Source organism: Haliotis rubra, unplaced genomic scaffold (genome assembly GCF_003918875.1).
Source record: "Haliotis rubra isolate DU_JTF1 unplaced genomic scaffold, ASM391887v1 Scf1023, whole genome shotgun sequence".
Classification (NCBI taxonomy): domain Eukaryota; kingdom Metazoa; phylum Mollusca; class Gastropoda; order Lepetellida; family Haliotidae; genus Haliotis; species Haliotis rubra.
The window spans coordinates 108,115-128,731 of NW_025764919.1; the positions used below are offsets into that span (position 1 = coordinate 108,115).

General features: G+C 44.0%; 1 protein-coding gene across 3 annotated transcripts in view; it reads right to left on the bottom strand.

Annotated features, from left to right (window-relative positions):
* The window catches only part of LOC124271131 (RUN and FYVE domain-containing protein 2-like), an 88,707-nt gene that overhangs the window by 44,571 nt on the left and 23,519 nt on the right, over positions 1–20,617 (bottom strand). For all 3 annotated transcript variants that reach the window (XM_046706215.1, XM_046706202.1, XM_046706208.1), the window contains exons 4-10: positions 19,917–20,021; positions 18,704–18,827; positions 17,911–17,981; positions 17,495–17,569; positions 9,374–9,545; positions 5,338–5,454; positions 630–797 (exon numbers count right to left, since the gene is read on the bottom strand). In XM_046706215.1, the coding sequence (XP_046562171.1) occupies positions 630–797; positions 5,338–5,454; positions 9,374–9,545; positions 17,495–17,569; positions 17,911–17,981; positions 18,704–18,827; positions 19,917–20,021 (832 nt within the window). The remainder of the gene's footprint in view (positions 1–629; positions 798–5,337; positions 5,455–9,373; positions 9,546–17,494; positions 17,570–17,910; positions 17,982–18,703; positions 18,828–19,916; positions 20,022–20,617) is intronic.

Here is a 20,617-nt window from a genome sequence, read left to right on the forward strand (position 1 = left end):
TCCATTGTGCCAGATAACAGTGATTAATCAGTCAATGTAGTTAATCCTGTGATCAATGTTTCTTTTAATTTAACTGATAATTCCTCTCTTGCTGTGCTTCCACATCACATAACATGCCAGGGGAGGAAATAACTTTAAAATTGCTAGTGTACTCCGGTAAAGTGGCACATGTAAAATCACTTGCCCTGATAACTTTTCCTCTATACCGGCCGTTTGAGTAATTATCTGAGACACCAGGTGTCAAATGGAACCTTTATCCGGCAGTCCGAGTGGGGTTGTCACTGATTATGATGTTTTAACTTCATTAACTGAGCATCAAGTGAAGGGCGACAAATACACAGGTGTAGGTTTATACCACCACACAACAACAAGGGAGTAGTATAGGCAATTTACTTGTCCACAATGGCAGGGCTGCTGAACGTCATCAGTGATAAATAGCATCATTGTGTAAAATTCCCAGATCCACTTTCAAAATGGCACATAGTTACATTGTATTAACATGGCATAACTTTGTATACACAGACAGCAGTAGTTTACTGTGTAACGTTACAAGTTAAATGCAGCGGGGCACATGTTGCCACCTCAGTGTTCATGTCATGTGACAGGGGCACCTGTCACGTGTCGCTCACCTGCAGTTTGTGGTACATCTCCTGGTTGATGGACTTGATCTCGTCCAGCTGCTGACGAAGTGTCACAATGCTGTCCTGTTTCTCATGGATGTCCCTCTCGAGGAGCCGCATTGCAAGCTCCATCTCTGTCTTCATCCCAATCTGGAGCTCCAGCTCACGTTCTACATCCTGTAAACATTGATAGCATACAGATACACAAGCTGAAACAATCACAGATTTCAAGAATGTCTTCAGCAGTGGTGGCGCTTGACAAATCACCATTCACATCTGTGTCACCCCTGACAAATCACCATCCACATCTGTGTCACCCCTGACAAATCACCATCCACATCTGTGTACCCCCTGGCAACTCACCATCCACATCTGTGTCATCCCTAACAACTCACCACCATCTGTGACCCCTGACAACTCAGCCACATCTGTGTCCCCCTGACAAATCACCATCCACATCTGTGTCCCCCTGACAACTCACCATCCACATCTGTGTCCCCCTGACAACTCACCATCCACATCTGTGTCCCCCTGACAACTCACCAGCCACATCTGTGTCCCCCTGACAAATCACCATCCACATCTGTGTGCCCCCTGACAACTCACCATCCACATCTGTGTCCCCTGACAACTCACCATCCACATCTGTGTCCCCTGACAACCTCACCATCCACATCTGTGTCCCCCTGACAAATCACCATCCACATCTGTGTCCCCTGACAACTCACCATCCACATCTGTGTCCCCCTGACAACTCACCATCCACATCTGTGTCCCCTGACAACTCACCATCCACATCCATCCTCCTGACAAATCACCATCCACATCTGTGTCCCCTGACAACTCACCATCACATCTGTGTCCCCTGACAACTCACATCCACATCTGTGTCCCCCTGACAACACACCATCCACATCTGTGTCCTGACAACTGTGTCCACATCTGTGTCCCCTGACAACTCACACCATCCACATCTGTGTCCCCTGACAACTCACCATCCACATCTGTGTCCCCTGACAACTCACCATCCACATCTGTGTCCCCCTGACAACTCACCATCCACATCTGTGTCCCCCTGACAACACACCATCCACATCTGTGTCCCCCCTGACAACACACCATCCACATCTGTGTCCCCCTGACAACTCACCATCAGCCACATCTGTGTCCCCCTGACAACACACCATCCACATCTGTGTCCCCCTGACAATTCACCATCCACATCTGTGTCCCCCTGACAACACACCATCCACATCTGTGTCCCCCTGACAACACACCATCCACATCTGTGTCCCCTGACAACACACCATCCACATCTGTGTCCCCCTGACAACTTCACCAGCCACATCTGTGTCCCCTGACAACACACCATCCACATCTGTGTCCCCTGACAACTCACCATCCACATCTGTGTCCCCCTGACAACACACCATCCACATCTGTGTCCCCCCCTGACAACTCACCATCCACATCTGTGTCCCCCTGACAACACACCATCCACATCTGTGTGCCCCCTGACAACACACCATCCACATCTGTGTCCCCCTGACAACTCACCAGCCACATCTGTGTCCCCCTGACAACTCACCATCCACATCTGTGTCCCCCCTGACAATTCACTGCCCATCCACATCTGTGTCCCCCCTGACAACACACCATCCACATCTGTGTCCCCCTGACACTACACCATCCACCTATTTTCTCCACATCTGTGTCCCCCTGACAACACACCATCCACATCTGTCCCCTGTCCCCTGACCAACTGTGTCACCATCCACATCTGTGTCCCCCTGACAACACACCATCCACATCTGTGTCTGTGTCCCCTGACAACATCACCATTCCACATCTGTGTCCCCTCACCATCCACATCTGTGTCCCCTGACCCTCACTCATCCACATCTGTGTCCCCTGACAACACACCATCCACATCTGTGTCCCCTGAGACTAATTCACTCTGTGTCCTCTCACACTCACCAGTCCATCTGTGTCCCCCCTGACAACATCTGTGTCACCACATCTGTGTCTGTGTCCCCTGACACTCACCATCCACATCTGTGTCCCATCCTCATCCCATCTGTGTCCCCCTGATCACACACCATCACCATCTGTGTCCCCCACCATCTGTGTCCATCTGTGTCCCCCTGATACCACATCATCCACATCTGTGTCCCCCTGACAACCACCATCCCACATCTGTGTCCCCTGACACCTCACCACATCCACATCTGTGTCCCCTGACAACACACCATCCACATCTGTGTGTCCCCCTGACAACACACCAGCCACATCTGTGTGTCTGACAACCACCATCCATCTGTGTCCCCTAGACTGTGTCCCCCTGCCCATGATCCACATCTGTGTCCCCTGACATATTCACCAGCCACATCTGTGTCCCCCTGACAACTCACTCACCATCCACATCTGTGTCCCCTGACAACACACCATCCACATCTGTGTGTCCCCTGACAGCCACTCACCAGCCACATCTGTGTCCCCTGACAACACACACCAGCCACATCTGTGTCCCCTGACAACTCACCATCCACATCTGTGTCCCCCTGACAACCATCCACCATCCACATCTGTGTCCCCTGACAACTCACCAGCCACATCTGTGTCCCCCTGACAACTCACCAGCCACATCTGTGTCCCCTAGACAACTCATCAGCCACATCTGTGTCCCCCTGACAATTCACCAGCCACATCTGTGTCCCCCTGACAACTCACCAGCCACATCTGTGTCCCCCCCCTGACAAACACACCAGCCACATCTGTGTCCCCTAGACAACTCACCATCCACATCTGTGTCCCCTAGACAACTCACCAGCCACATCTATGTCCCCCTGACAAATCACCAGCCACATCTGTGACCCCACTGACAAGTCACTATAGTCCATTTGGTTTAAAAGCACATCGATGAATTGCGATCTAACTCGAAAACTGATAAACATATAATACTCAATGAAACACCGCCCATAATAAATACATCAGACCAACTCTGTGAGTTTTTAGCAGAATTTATGTCCTACAAGTCAAAAAGTTGTTTAACAAACTACCATTAAAATAGTTACACAGTTCACTATTTGGCATGAGGGAGGAATGCAGAGAAAGGGACAGCCAGGTGTGCGAGAAAGGATGGATACGGCACAGCTCAGGTAAATGAATCAATAGCTTTGTCGGCACTTGTGCATGTGCTCCCGACACCTGGCTGTTCCTGTCTTTGCCCTCCTCCCTCGTAACAAATAGTGAAATGTGTCAAGATTTTAATGATAGTTTGTTAAACAACTTTTTTATTTTCAGGACATAAATTCAGAGTTGGTCTGATGTTTTGATTATGATGAGCGTTTCATTGAGTATATGTTTATCAGTTTTGAGTTAGACTGCAATTCATCGGTCCGCTTTTGAGCCAAACGGACTATAACCATTCCTCTGTCGCCCTGACAAGTCACTAACCATTCCTCTGTGCCCCTCGACAAGTCACTAACCACTCCTCTGTCCCCCTGACAAGTCACTAATGATTCCTCTGTGCCCCTGACAAGTCACTAACCATTCCTCTGTGCCCCTGACAAGTCACTAATGATTCCTCTGTGCCCTGACAAGTCACTAATGACTCCTCTGTGCCCCTGACAAGTCACTAACCATTCCTCTGTCCCCCTGACAAGTCACTAACCATTCCTCTGTCCCCCTGACAAGTCACTAACCATTCCTCTGTCCCCCTGACAAGTCACTAACCATTCCTCTGTCCCCCTGACAAGTCACTAACCACTCCTCTGTCCCCCTGACAAGTCACTAATGACTCCTCTGTGCCCCTGACAAGTCACTAACCATTCCTCTGTCCCCCTGACAAGTCACCAACCATTCCTCTGTCCCCCTGACAAGTCACTAACCATTCCTCTGTCCCCTGACAAGTCACCAACCATTCCTCTGTCAAGTCCCACCATTCCTCAGTCACTAACCATTCCTCTGTCCCCCTGACAAGTCACTAACCATTCCTCTGTCCCCCTGACAAGTCACTAACCATTCCTCTGTCCCCCTGACAAGTCACTAACCATTCCTCTGTCCCCCTGACAAGTCACTAACCATTCCTCTGTCCCCCTGACAAGTCACTAACCATTCCTCTGTCCCCCTGACAAGTCACTAACCATCCCCTCCTCTGTCCCCCTGACAAGTCACTAACCATTCCTCTGTCCTCCTGACAAGTCACTAACCATTCCTCTGTCCCCTGAGTCACTAACCAGTCACTAACCATTCCTCTGTTCCCCTGACAAGTCACTTCTGACTCAAATTCCTCTGTCCCCTGACAAGTCACTAGGTCACATTCCTCTGTCCCCCTGACAAGTCACTAACCATTCCTCTGTCCCCTGACAAGTCACTAACCATTCCTCTGTCCCCTGACAAGTCACTAACCACTCCTCTGTCCCCTGACAAGTCACTAACCATTCCTCTGTCTGTCCCCCTGACAAGTCACTAACCATTCCTCTGTCCCCTGACAAGTCACTAACCATTCCTCTGTCCCCCTGACAAGTCACTAACCATTCCTCTGTCCCCCTGACAAGTCACTAACCATTCCTCTGTCCCCCTGACAAGTCACTAACAATTCCTCTGTCCCCCTGACAAGTCACTAACAATTCCTCTGTCCCCCTGACAAGTCACTAACAATTCCTCTGTCCCCCTGACAAGTCACTAACCACTCCTCTGTCCCCTGACAACTCACCAGCCTCATTTCGGTCTCTCCTTCGAGCTGCTGTTTTACGCCAGTGTACATGCTCTCCAGCCCTGCCCGGTTTGTCTGATATGTCTCACGCTCCACATCAATGTCTTGCTTGGTTGCCTATAAAATCAACAGACCGAAGTGAAATTCACAATCAAATGAAACCAAAGTACCCTGTTAGATTTTCTGAATTAAGTGAAGGTCGTATCAATAGAATACAGCCCTGTTGCATGAAGCCATCTTGTGATAAGATGATAAAACCCATTGCATACAAAGTACAGTACAACCAGAAATTATTGAGAATTTAAGGTTGTAATTTTATATATTTTTTTCACTCATTACTCACGATTAAATGTGAATATTAGCAGAACATAACTCCAGACTCAAAGACAGGTGAATAGTTAGTATTTTGTCAAGTCACCATGGGCAGCAATGCAGGCTTCAATGCAGCGGGGCATACTACTGATCAAAGAAGTTAGAAAGTCATGGTCCATGCTGTCCCAATATCGGACCACCTCTTCTTTCATTTCAGCAATATTTGTCAGATTTTTCTTATTGACACTTTCCTTCATAAGTCCCCAAACATTTCTATTGGATTTAGGTCAGGGCTATAGCTTGGCCAATCTAATAATGTCATATTTTGGGTCCGAAACCAGGCCTATGAATGCGTTGAACAATGTTTTCGGTTGTTGTCCAGCTAGAAAAAACAAACATTTCCATAGAACACGTGAGCAGATGGAAGTAAATATCCCTTGAGAATATCTGAGTACCACTCACTGTTCATATTCCCTTCAAATACACAGAGGGGAGTTGCCCCTAACACAGATATGCCACCCCACACGTTAAATTTCGGACTGTACTTTGGGCGCGCTGATACAAAGGTTTTTCAGTTTGTTTGGTCCAGAATTTCAGTGTATTAGGAAACAGCCACACAGAACTTTCATCTGAGAAAATCACATTGTCCCAGTTAAAATTTCTATGCTGTAAGCACCAGTTCAACCTTCGCTCCTTTTGTTCAGGTTTCATGATCGGTGATGGAATTCCTCGACTTTTCTGCCAACCCATTGCATGCAGCTCAGTTCTAATTGTCTCCTTACAGACAGCCACAGTTCCTCTATCAATCATATCCAGCCTTAAGTTTTCTAAACTCCTTCGTTAGTTTTTAGAAACAAGAATACCAAGCCGCCTCCTGTCACTGACAGTCAATTTTCTGGGCCTATCTGCGCCTCCCTGGTGCTGAATGCCATATCCATTTGCAATATTTTTCAAAACACGATAAACAGTGGACAAAGGGATGCCTGTTCTACTTGAAATCACTTTAGCTGATCTGATGTCCTTGTTATAATATTCTAAAATCAACTTCCTCTTCTCTAAAGTCATCCATACTGAGGATCACTGAAAATGTCGTCTGCTAGCAAGTAAACAAAGGGGGATAACTCTTCACAAACTAATGAAAAAGGATTAACAGAGTTGTCTCTCTTGAATGAAACAAGCACTTGATAGCTGGTCAAGGTTGTTTATACTAGAAATCCAATTAAACATATTCCTAAAATTCTCAATAATTTCTGGTCATACTATATTTGTGTGCCTACAAAATAACAAAACAAAACAAAACATAATGGGTAACAGATTGTTTGTTGTTTAAACTTAGTAATATTCCAGCTATCTGATGACTGAATACACAATACCATTTAGAAAGTGGTCAAATGTAACATATGTTATATTTGGGAGTGTACTTTCTCTGTAAAGTACAGATTCTAGAACTTTAGTTGGGTTGAGTCCCATCCAGGATTCCAACCCACACCCTCACGCACCTAATCGCCAGCACACAAAGTTAGACACTTAACCCACTCAGCTACTCTACTACTACACAAATATAACAGGTGTTATATATGATGACTGCCTTTAACAATGGTGTGACCTATACTGTCTGGGTAGAGGGACACTTTAACAATGGTGTGATCTATACTGTCTGGGTAGAGGGACACTTTAACAATGGTGTGATCTATACTGTCTGGGTAGAGGGACACTTTAACAATGGTGTGATCTATACTGTCTGGGTAGAGGGACACTTTAACAATGGTGTGATCTATACTGTCTGGGTAGAGGGACACTTTAACAATGGTGTGATCTATACTGTCTGGGTAGAGGGACACTTTAACAATGGTGTGATCTATACTGTCTGGGTAGAGGGACACTTTAACAATGGTGTGATCTATACTGTCTGGGTAGAGGGACACTTTAACAATGGTGTGATCTATACTGTCTGGGTAGAGGGACACTTTAACAATGGTGTGATCTATACTGTCTGGGTAGAGGGACACTTTAACAATGGTGTGATCTATACTGTCTGGGTAGAGGGACACTTTAACAATGGTGTGATCTATACTGTCTGGGTAGAGGGACACTTTAACAATGGTGTGATCTATACTGTCTGGGTAGAGGGACACTTTAACAATGGTGTGATCTATACTGTCTGGGTAGAGGGACACTTTAACAATGGTGTGATCTATACTGTCTGGGTAGAGGGACACTTTAACAATGGTGTGACCTATACTGTCTGGGTAGAGGGACACTTTAACAATGGTGTGACCTATACTGTCTGGGTAGAGGGACACTTTAACAATGGTGTGATCTATACTGTCTGGGTAGAGGGACACATTAACAATGGTGTGATCTATACTGTCTGGGTAGAGGGACACTTTAACAATGGTGTGATCTATACTGTCTGGGTAGCGGGACACTTTAACAATGGTGTGACCTATACTGTCTGGGTAGAGGGACACTTTAACAATGGTGTGACCTATACTGTCTGGGTAGAGGGACACTTTAACAATGGTGTGATCTATACTGTCTGGGTAGAGGGACACTTTAACAATGGTGTGATCTATACTGTCTGGGTAGAGGGACACTTTAACAATGGTGTGATCTATACTGTCTGGGTAGAGGGACACTTTAACAATGGTGTGATCTATACTGTCTGGGTAGAGGGACACTTTAACAATGGTGTGATCTATACTGTCTGGGTAGAGGGACACATTAACAATGGTGTGATCTATACTGTCTGGGTAGAGGGACACTTTAACAATGGTGTGATCTATACTGTCTGGGTAGAGGGACACTTTAACAATGGTGTGATCTATACTGTCTGGGTAGAGGGACACTTTAACAATGGTGTGATCTATACTGTCTGGGTAGCGGGACACATTAACAATGGTGTGATCTATACTGTCTGGGTAGAGGGACACATTAACAATGGTGTGATCTATACTGTCTGGGTAGAGGGACACATTAACAATGGTGTGATCTATACTGTCTGGGTAGCGGGACACTTTAACAATGGTGTGATCTATACTGTCTGGGTAGAGGGACACTTTAACAATGGTGTGATCTATACTGTCTGGGTAGAGGGACACATTAACAATGGTGTGATCTATACTGTCTGGGTAGAGGGACACTTTAACAATGGTGTGATCTATACTGTCTGGGTAGAGGGACACTTTAACAATGGTGTGATCTATACTGTCTGGGTAGCGGGACACTTTAACAATGGTGTGATCTATACTGTCTGGGTAGAGGGACACTTTAACAATGGTGTGATCCTATACTGTCTGGGTAGAGGGACACTTTAACAATGGTGTGATCTATACTGTCTGGGTAGAGGGACACTTTAACAATGGTGTGATCTATACTGTCTGGGTAGAGGGACACTTTAACAATGGTGTGATCTATACTGTCTGGGTAGAGGGACACATTATCAGTGAAGTCACCGAGTCCGACCACCCACCCAAACCGTCACTGTCTATGACCAGCAAAGGGGACATATATTATCATTCGGAATCTTCATTATGGAAGAGAGAAGATGTGACATAATGATATAACTATGAATCGTGGTAAATCCAAGTAAATTAATCCTTAGAGGCACCATGTCTCCATTACTCTGCACAGCTACCCAGCCAACTGCAGCCATCATCAACACTGATATAAATAAGGTGGCATGCTCTAACAACTCCAGAAAGGACTGGTGCAATGACCATACCTCCATCTGTTTCTGCAAACCCTCAGTCACTACGTCCCGCTCTCTGCGGAGAATGTCGTTTTCCTCCTGGATAGTCAGAATGCTGTTTTTGGCGATGGCGAGATCTTCTTTCATGAGTGCATTATTTGTCTGCAGGTGCTCCATCTTCTGCTGGAGGTTGGTCACAGTTGCACTGTAATATAAACATTACAAGGATATAGAAGCCAATACACTATACACTGGCCAATACTAGATTACACCCCATAGAGAGGGCCAATACTAGAATAACACGGGTCATTACCAGAATACATGCATAGAGAGGTCAATACAAGCAACACACAGGTCATTACAACAACAGAGGGGTCAATACCAGAACACAGGTCATTACAAGTATACAGGTCATTACACCCATAGAGAGGTCAATACAAGCAACACACAGGCCATTACAACAACAGAGGGGTCAATACCAGAACACAGGTCATTACAAGTATACAGGTCATTACAAGCATAGAGAGGTCAGTCAATCAATTCTTTATTGTATGAAGTCAATCAATTCTTTATTGTATGAAAGGCCATAGGCCCATATACAAAAAAGATACACATTAACAATGGCATATATAATCAACTTTCCAACTAATCAATTCTTTTCTTAACAAAAATGCACTGTAAATAAATAGGGCTGTGTTGTTTTGGAGGTTCTTTGCAGGAAAGTAAGGAAGACAATAGATTAACATTGATTTGAGATAAAGACAGTTGCGGTAGATACTTATTTCTGAGATTTTCATATACAGGACAAATAAACATAAAATGGAATTCGTCTTCAATAATGTAACAGAATGGACATAATCTTTGGTTGTTTTCCATAAAAACGTATCTTCCACGGTTAATTAATAAATCATTAAGGCCTAATCTCAAACGTATAAAAGCACTGCAAACATTTCTGAAGCGAAGGTGAGCAAGATAAGACTCTGGCTCAACCAACAACTTAAACTGACAATATGAATCAGATCTTGAAGTTTCATTAATAGTTGAATGCCATTCCTGCTTAAACATATCAATAGCCCGCATACGGAACTGTCTAATAAACATATTTGCATTGCCAACTGTCTGTGATAACCAAATACAACCAAAACCATATCTAAATAGTAAGGTGCAAATATGAGATGTCCAGTTATTCTTTCCAAGATAATCAAGATGTAAAAGCATATTGAAGGATTTTTTAGGTAAACGATGTTCAGGCATATTAATTACTTTACACCAGTATTTTAAACGATGACAATAACATGATATGTACTGCCTCCCACATGGAAACCTCCCACATTCACCATAAACCACAGCATTTGGTGTTGACAAAACATTTAGAAACTTTTTACAGGCAAGCAAATGAATTTTTTCTATAGTATAATACTCTTTAAAACCCCATATTTCAGATCCATACAGTAAAATCGGTTGTATGTGAGAATCAAATAATTTGAAGTAAATAGTCGGTGGAACAAGACCGAGCATAGGAACAACAGAGTGAAGTTGTAAAAGAGCTTTCTTGGCTCGCCTCGCCAGGATAAGTACAGACTTATTCAGATTCAGCGTATGGGTAAATAATATGCCAAGTTATTTATAATCATTCAGAACATTCATACATTTATCTTTAAAAAAACATTTCTCTCTGGCTGACAAAGGACCACCTCTACGGAATATAACAATGTATGTTTTATCACGATACCAGAACAATTATCTCAAGATTACAAGCACAGAGAGGTCGATACCAGAACAGGAACAATTACATGTATTGTTAGTAATTGTTAGTAAACTTACCTCTGAATTATGGTAGCCTTATTCCTGTGGATTCACAGAATACATACAGAAAATCAAAAGAAATTTTAACACTAAGTCATAGCTATTCCTAGTGGTATACCTAATCTACCCCTGAGTTATCTCCCTTGATCCTGACGTCACTGTATTGTTCTCCTAGAACCCTTCATAATTTTTCTAAAAAACAACACATCAATGACATTTTCTAAGGACAAATTTGCGGGGAGGACACAGGGTGGGAACTACTCCCCATAATCCAGAGGTAAGTTTACTAACAATTACTAACAATACATGTAATTGTTCCTAATTATAACGTAAACATTCCCTCTGGATTATGGTAGCCTGAATCCCAAGTAAGGAAGGAGGGTTACCCTTGGAAGATACTACCCTCTATACCACTAACTGAGAGTTGATGACTCAACCTCCAAAGAATAACTATGACTTAGTCAGAGATAAATAATTTATCTCCAGATTGGTCAGTAGCAGTGGGGGAATACATTCCCAGAGATGGAGAGTCTTCTAACTTCCTATAGTTATGGTTGATATGATAGATATCATGATTATCCTCATCTGTATTAGTAGGAATTATATAATTCCTAACTCCTTAAATCCGGATTATGCTAGATTCCTATGAATATATAATGATTCTATTCGAATCCCGAATTGTGTCATTAAACATAATATTCCTTAAACTTATGACATCACTTCCGGTAATTATGATGTCACTTCCTGTTTGATGACCTCACTTCCGGTCTAATGACCTCACTTCCGGTTCCTAGAGACAATCTCTATGATGTAATGCTAATTAGTTTGGGTGACGTCACTTCCGGTCGTATGACGTCACTTCCGGTTCTATGACGTCACTTCCGGTTAACTATCATTAGACTATAATTGTGTTCAACTTAACCTTAGGTAACCACCTTGAGCTCATAATCATATTCTAACGTGAAGCCATCAACCATAGCTCAGAAGTTAGAACTCTGTCCATATTGTGCTCGGTTAGGTGATATATCTAAATGTAAATTCTCTTACCATGTCAACTTGTCTGGCTACATGCTGTCCCTGTAGATGCCAGGTCAACTAAGTACTAACGCTAAATCCCACTTAGGAAATATTGCTGGAGACAATATATCCTTAATCTGAAAAGATCTGATCATTTTGTGAAGCGATGTATCCGAGCCCAAAGATAAACCTTGAACATCCATGACTGAAGCAATAGCTGATCGATATCCCTCAATAGTATTATGCTTCAAATGTTTCTGTTCTCTTAGGAACAAGATAAAATCCGCTGTCATTGGAATGGTGACAGGTACATCCAAGATTCCACACTCATGTCTCCACTGGATGAATCGTCGCCACTTAGCATCGTACAAGGCAGCTGTGGAAGGTCTAACGGATCCTGAAATAGCTCTGGTAGCTTCAATCCCTGATTCCTGAGTGACCTTGAGATAGCTTCCATATGTGTAGCGCAAGTTGCCTGACATTCTTGTGAAGTCTGTTGGACTTGGGTTGACTGATTAGATTGTGCCACAACAGAAGACATAGAGGTTTGTCCACCAATAGTTGTAGTAGGGTGGGAAACCAAGGTCTGGCAGGCCACGCTGGTGCCACTTATAAACTAGACAGTAGTGTTGTTTAATTTTTAACAGAACCTCTGGAATTAGTTTGAACGGAGGAAACGCATCATCCCCTCCCATGATATGGATAGGGCGTCGACTGCCTATGCCAATGGATCCGGTACTGGACTCACAAACGTTGGTATCCGAAAATTCCTGGAAGTCGCAAATAAATCTATGTTTGGAATTTCCCACTTCTGTCCTATCAAATCGAATGCCTCTTCCTTGAGAGTCCATTCGGTCGAGATCACTGTGTCCTGTCGAGATTCTTCCGACCTGGAATGTGGCGCACTCTGATTAAACAATTTATAGCGTCCACTGTTTGATACAGATCCTGAGTGATCCCGAGGAGCTGTTGAGATTTGGTACCTTTCTGTTTGTTGATGTATGCCACTACCGTAGAATTGTCCGACACTAACATGAGACTCTTCCCGTACAAGCGATTCCCCACGCAACGAATCGCTTTCAACAGTGCTAACATCTCCCGACAGTTTATATGCAGATTCACCTCTGACAGATTCCACACACCTTGAATTTGCCAAATGTCCGTGTTCGAGGCATCCGCATAAAGTGTCAGATCCGGTAAACGAGGATGTAATGAAACTCCTGGCAACATATTCACGTCCACCGTCCACCATAATCTCCCTTCGGACTCTGTCTGGACAGGCTATGAGCAGTTCCAAGTCCTCCATCCGAGACTGGTTGAGCCAGATCTGCGGGATTCTCAACCTTAGTCTTTCTCTTACAGTATAATCCTTGATTGAAGTGAGAGATCCTAGAAGGGACATCCATGAACGAACTGATGCAGTTGGCGTCTGTAACATATTGGTTATCATGGTTGATATTTCCACCCAACGATCCTGAGGAGTATAAATACAGCCTGCTCTTGAGTCAAAGATTGCTCCCAGAAACTTGATTCTCGTAGAAGGGACCAGTTCTGACTTGGTAGGATGAACTATTAGACCCAGATGTGTAAACACTTGGATTATAAAGTTGGTTTGCTTCATGAGAACCGCTGTCACCACATTCCTTGCCAAAAAATCGTCCAGATTGCTGTGTATCGCAATCCTTCGTTGATGAAGAAAAGCCAGAATCGGGGAGATTATTTTCGTGAACCACCAGCACCCTGAACTAAAACCTGCGACCGTTCACCGCAAATCTTGGGCATTTGCAAGATCTTGGATGAATAGATACGCATCCTTTAGATCTATACTTAGAAACTTCTGACGAATCAAGGTGCGTAGGTTTGCAATTGATTCCATCCTGAACTTTGGACTCAAAAATAGCTTGTTCAACACTTGCAAGTCTATTATCATGCGCATTTCATCCGAATCTTTCAAGGGGACTAGGAATACCGGTGAATAAAACCTGCATGTCTCATCCCCTGGAGGAAGTTCTATGATTGCCTGTTTCTCCAGTAGCTGATTTATTGCTACGTTTGCCCCCGCTAAACGCTGGCCTTGAAGACAAAACCGACGACCCTCTGGAAAACAAGTCACTGGAGGTTGCTTGTGCCAAGGAAGAATAAACCCCCTGCTCACTACAGACAGGACCCACTCGTCTGATGTTATTAGTTTCCAATTGTCTAAGTATTGGGCCAATCTGACATACCCCTACTGGAGATTGTGTCACTTGAGTCAATATTTCGGTTGATTCAAGTTCCTTTGATGTCAAAGGCATCTCTTTAACGTTAAGCAATTCTTAGACTTCAATAGCCTGTTGACATTGTCCATTAAAGGTGTTATCCGATTCCAAAGGCTGGTGCAATAGAAAATCCCTTGAAACATCCGGTAAATTCCTCACTGAATCTAGCCGCTCAATAGCTGTAAGTCGCCAATATATTCACTTGACTCGCCATCGCATCGGCTAAGGATTGATAAACTACATCCAGAAAGGAATGCACTAACGCCACCTCTTGAGCAGTCATGGAAATCAAAGTGTCTTTCTTAACTACCGTATAATCTTGAAACATCAGTGGGAGCAAAGCACGAACTCCCGCAGAAAACCAGTTTGAATAAGATAGGGTATCAATCGGCGAACAGGCTGCCATATCTAATTCCTTACAATTCTTGAAGGTACAGAACGGTGCATATTCACGAGAGCCTCTAGCATCCTGTAACTGTTTAAAGTCCTTGTCTAAACTTGGTTGATTGGCAGGGATAACATGATCATGAATGGAATAAATGGGTTTATTAGAAACCGTAGGCAAAGAATTCAAGTTGTAGCCTTGGAGAGGCCTAAGTTGTAATTCTCCAACACTTTCTTAAGTGATGATGAATGTGGTAATGACAGCCTGGGCATCCGTTCTGGGGGAAGACAACCTGATAATCTGAGTTCCACGCGAATATCTATCTCCTGTTCGTCCGACGGTGGTGGTAGAGTATTAGGATAAAGTCCGTGCAAAAGTTCCAGCTTTTCTTTAAATGACCAGCCCGGCTTAAAATCCTGTGCTGACATGCCCATAGGATGTACCGTCAACAAGCCTTCTTTCATGGAAAACTCCGGTTGTGAAAAAGGATACACCGATAAATCTTCCTGATCCGTCACATCAGACACTAACGGAATTAAGGGCGGATTGTCCGTGTCTAAATAACCTAGCCGTGTCCTCTGAACCGCTAGGCCTGTGCAAATCAGACTGCTGGGTTGATACACCGTTATCCATAGCAGCCGATCCAGTGGCCTGGCTTGAGCTGGGGCGGGAATCATGTGCCGTCTGAGCCGAGTCAGACCCGTGAAACTCAGCCGCCTGGTCTCCCCGTGGGAGAAGGTAGCAGGCTTTATGCGACAGGGATCAGCCACGGATGACTGGCTCCCGGGGAGAAAGGATGCGGGATGTATGGCCTGAGCCACGGTCACCCCGGATCTGGAGCCGGCTGGGATGACTCCATCCCCGTCGCTTGAAGCCCTAGGCTTCTCCCCCTGTGGGGACCGGCCTCCTATGTACGCCAGGGCGTGATAACCGCTTTTTCCAGTCAGAGCACCCCTGGTTTCCGTAGGAAGGGACTTTGGCTCCCGGCTCTTGCCATCGACCACCAAGCCCCTACGGCTGTCTGCCGTCTTGCCGGGTAATACAAGATCTTCCAAATGTCTTGACAGGCGATCAAATTTTTCGTTATTCCTCATCTCCATATCCCGTACAGATTTATCCATGGCCGCCTGGATATCGGATTTAAATCCCGCCAAAAGTTCTGAGAACGCAGCTATATCCAACTGGGGAGAGGTTTTTGATTTAGATCTAGAATGAGACAGATTTTATAGATAAAGGCGGAAATCCCTAAACTTTCTTCAACATAGAGCATTCTGATGACGATGAATGTTTACGCTTCCTAACTAGGGAGCGAGATTTTTCCATCAACAACCAATCTTCTTCCGACATTTCCTGACACAATAAGCATCGATCTGATATTGAGCAAGGTAAGTCTTTATAACAGGAAGCACGCAGAGAGTGGGGATCAACATCCGCCATGAATTTCTGACATTGTAAACATTTGCTCTGCGCCATACTTGTCAATCAAAAAGGGCGGGAAAACTTCAGACCCTAAATACGTTGGAAATATATATAATATAAATGCAAAACAGCAATGCGATTGAATATTAAATGGAATGCGATTTGTAATTGACCTACATATGAAGAATTGAAGACTTGATTTGAAATGAAAATTTCACTCGATTTTCTGCATGTGATGCATGTGGACCATACAGAAAAATTATGAAGGGTTCTAGGAGAACAATACAGTGATCTCAGGATCAAGGGAGATAACTCAGCGGTAGATTAGGTATACCACTAGGAATAGCTATGACTTAGAGTTAAAATTTCTTTTGATTTTCTGTATGTATTCTGTGAATCCACAGGAATAAGGCTACCATAATCCAGAGGGAATGTTTACGTTATAATTACTGGTCATTACAACCATACAGGTCATTACCAGCATTGAGAGTGAGTGAGTGAGTTTGGTTTTACGCCGCTTTTAGCAATATTCCAGCAATATCATGGCGGGGGACACCAGAAATGGGCTTAACACATTGTACCCATGTGGGGAATCGAACCCGGGTATTCTGCATGACGAGCGAATGCCTTAACCACTAGGCTACCCCACCCCACACAAGCATTGAGAGGTCAATACCAGAACACAAGTCACTACAAGCATGCAGGTCAATACAAGCATAGAGAGGTAAATAACAGAACACAGGTCATTACATGCATAGAGAGGTCAATACCAGAACACAGGTCATTACATGCATAGAGAGGTCAATACCAGAACACAGGTCATTACATGCATAGAGAGGTCAATACCAGAACACAGGTCATTATAAGCGTACAGAGGTCAATACCAGAACACAGGTCATTCCAGGCATAGGGAGGTCAATACCGACACAGGTCATTCCAGGCATAGAGGTCTGTAAAGGTGAGTTTAGTTTAGACCAGACACTCAGCAATATTCCAGCTAAATAATCGGGTCTGGAGCATGAGCATCGATCTGAGCGCATTTGGGAACCAATGACATGTGTCAACCAAGTCAGATAGCCTGACCACCCGATCCCATTAGTTGCCTCTTACGACAAGCACAGTCGCCTTTTGTGGCAAGCATGAGTTGCTGCAGACCTATACTACCCTGGATCTTCACGGGTCCGAGGCATAGGGAGGTCAATACCAGAACACAGGTCACTACAAGCAGAAACAATACTGATATGTACACAGGGAAATCTATCCACTTACTTAAGGTGTCTGTTGAGTTCTTCCAGATAGTTCTTCTGATCCAGAATGGTTGCCATTTTTGACTTGCCTTCCGAGCTACAACAATCAGGTTGAACTGTGTCAAGTACACAATTGTTCAATTACATGATGTAATTCAGTGGTATGTTTAGACAGGGCTCCTCACCAGCTTGAACTGTGTCAAGTGTCAGTTTGTTTAAAAGTTTCATGAAGAGGTTGCCCACCATGATTGCGTGTTGCCCTTGATAACCTTGTCAAGACTACAGTCATGGTGTTATTGTTTGCTGATGAGTTATCTTATTATTTCAAGGTGCAAGGCTCGCCATATTGATTTCATGATTTACAGTAACTACTGCAATGTTTGAGTAACACAAACCTGACACAATAAGCAACTATTCAACAAACATCAGCTTCCTCACCTTTCTGAATCATCGTTGTCGCCATTGTACTTGCCTCCCTTCAGGTACAAGCTAAAGTCAATCACACCCATCTGAAGAGAAACCCACTTGTAAGTATAGCATAGAGCCAGAAATGTATGCACCCAAGGTACATATTGGGACCCTGTCCCACGCCAAACACTGTGACACATCTCTGATGTATTTTGGCAACATTGAGCTCTAGAACAAATCTCTCCAACAGCAGATTTGCAGACTTCCTATCCTAGCCTATCTTAGCCTGTCCACTTGAACCAAGCAACCTTTTGCCAGCTGCGGAACATGTAGCACATGTTACATTCGGGATCACACTTTCTCCGTAACTTTCTCATTGTGTATTCATAACTACAGAACAGTTATGTATTCCACCTTAGTGTATTTACTGTTAACTTCGTGTGCATATCTGCTGCATTCTCTTCAATAATGGTCCTTCAGCAGTTGTTTACCGCAGTTGTTTTCCCCAGTAACCTGGTTCATTTTGTCATTGATTTTCAATACAAAACAACACTTAAGTCATTCACATTTTAGTTGCTGAACATCCTCTAGAAAACAGCAATTCCTGAAGTTATCAGGCACACTGTACAAATCAAAGTTGTACTAACATATATTAACAATCTAATACAACAATTATTTATAGATCTGTTGGTTCCACAGGACCTACAACCTGGTCTAACTAAAACCTAAACATCCACTTACATTTCATCTGCCGAAACAAAGAAATGCAAGAAGACTGACTGTTTGATTACACTCCTGACAAAAGAAGTAAGTTTTTACTGACCGGCTGGTCCAGATCCTCCTCCTTGATGCAGAGGTTGCAGTCAATGACGTTGAGCCCCACCAACAGTCCGGCTATCACCATCCCTTCATCCTCCATCATCAAAGCCCCATTTTCATAGTAGTCACTGAAACATGTGTCACAAGAATTATATACGCCAATGGAACTAATCACTTCACTGTTGTTCCTCCTTCCTAGGGAACCATGCTTCAATAACATGACAAGTATGGCCTGATAATGTAATTATTAAACCATGTTCATTAATTTACATTACAAAAATAAGGAAAGAAGTCACAGAGTCCTGGCCATCATTCTTGATGATAGATTATCACGACTTAGAAACAACCCCCCACTCTGGGACTACCTGCAGAACTATCATGACTTAAGCCACACTTAGAAACAATCCTCACACTCTGGGACTACCTGCAGACATGATGAACTATCATGACTTAAGCAACTCTTAGAAACAATCCCCATGCTCTGGGACTACCTGCAGACATGATGAACTATCATGACTTAAGCCACACTTAGAAACAATCCCCATACTCTGGGACTACCTGCAGACATGATGAACTATCATGACTTAAGCCACACTTAGAAACAATCCCAACGCTCTGGGACTACCAGCAGACATGATGAACTATCGTGACTTAAGCCACACTTAGAAACAATCCCCACACTCTGAGACTACCTGCAGACATGATGAACTATCATGACTTAAGCCACACTTAGAAACAATCCCCGCACTCTGCACTACCTACAGACATGATGAACTATCATGACTTAAGCCACACTTAGAAACAATCCCCACACTCTGGGACTACCTGCAGACATGATGAACTATCATGACTTAAGCCACACTTAGAAACAATCCCCACACTCTGCACTACCTACAGACATGATGAACTATCATGACTTAAGCCTCACTTAGAAACAATCCCCACACTCTGCACTACCTACAGACATGATGAACTATCATGACTTAAGCCACACTTAGAAACAATCCCCACACTCTGCACTACCTCCAGACATGATGAACTATCATGACTTATGCCACACTTAGAAACAATCCCCACGCTCTGGCACTACCTGCAGACATGATGAACTATCATGACTTAAGCCACACTTAGAAACAATCCCCACACTCTGGGACTACCTACATGCACGTGTAAACCATCTTGCCAAACCCCAAATAGCTCTTGTTTTGTCTGCTCACCTCAGTAAATTATCCTTCTTCTCTATCATGATCTTGAAGTAGTCAGCCAGAGTCTTCTGCATCAGGGCAAGGCGGATCCATGCTCGTGCTCGGCCCAGCGGCGTTCTGCAACACAGTCAGTCATGATTAATGGAGAACAATGATTAGCACCAAACAAAACTGGCCCAGTCTCAAACCAGGGGTAATCAACATAATTGTAGTAGCCCTTTGCTCAGTAGCCGTGCACAAAGAAATGAGCAGCTGGTTTTATTTTAATGCATCTCAACTTGACCTAGGATGCCTGTCTATAGATGGGAACAGGTTTAGATGAAATAGAGACATTTCAGAAAACTGGGACCTCTTAAGTGGCCAATATTTTTCTTTTGGAAAATGAACAAAATCACTAAGTTTCGCACGGAGTAGAGCTCATTTGACTTCCCATTATGTACATACAGCCTCATTTGATTCGCTGACCACAACTAGACTGTGCATCAGATGATGCGGGAGGGAACGAGGGAGTCTAGCTTCAGGCTGCCAGGAATATGCCAGCTTACTGTGGGCACAAAGCCTGAAGTGATGCAGGCTTCAGATGTTTACCCCAAGCAAGGATATGATGCTTATGAACCAAGAAACAAGAACTGGATCAAGATTACTGGTTTCTTGTGTGAACAGCAGATTGCTGTGTGTCTGATGACAGGGTCACCTGTTCCCCTGACATGATG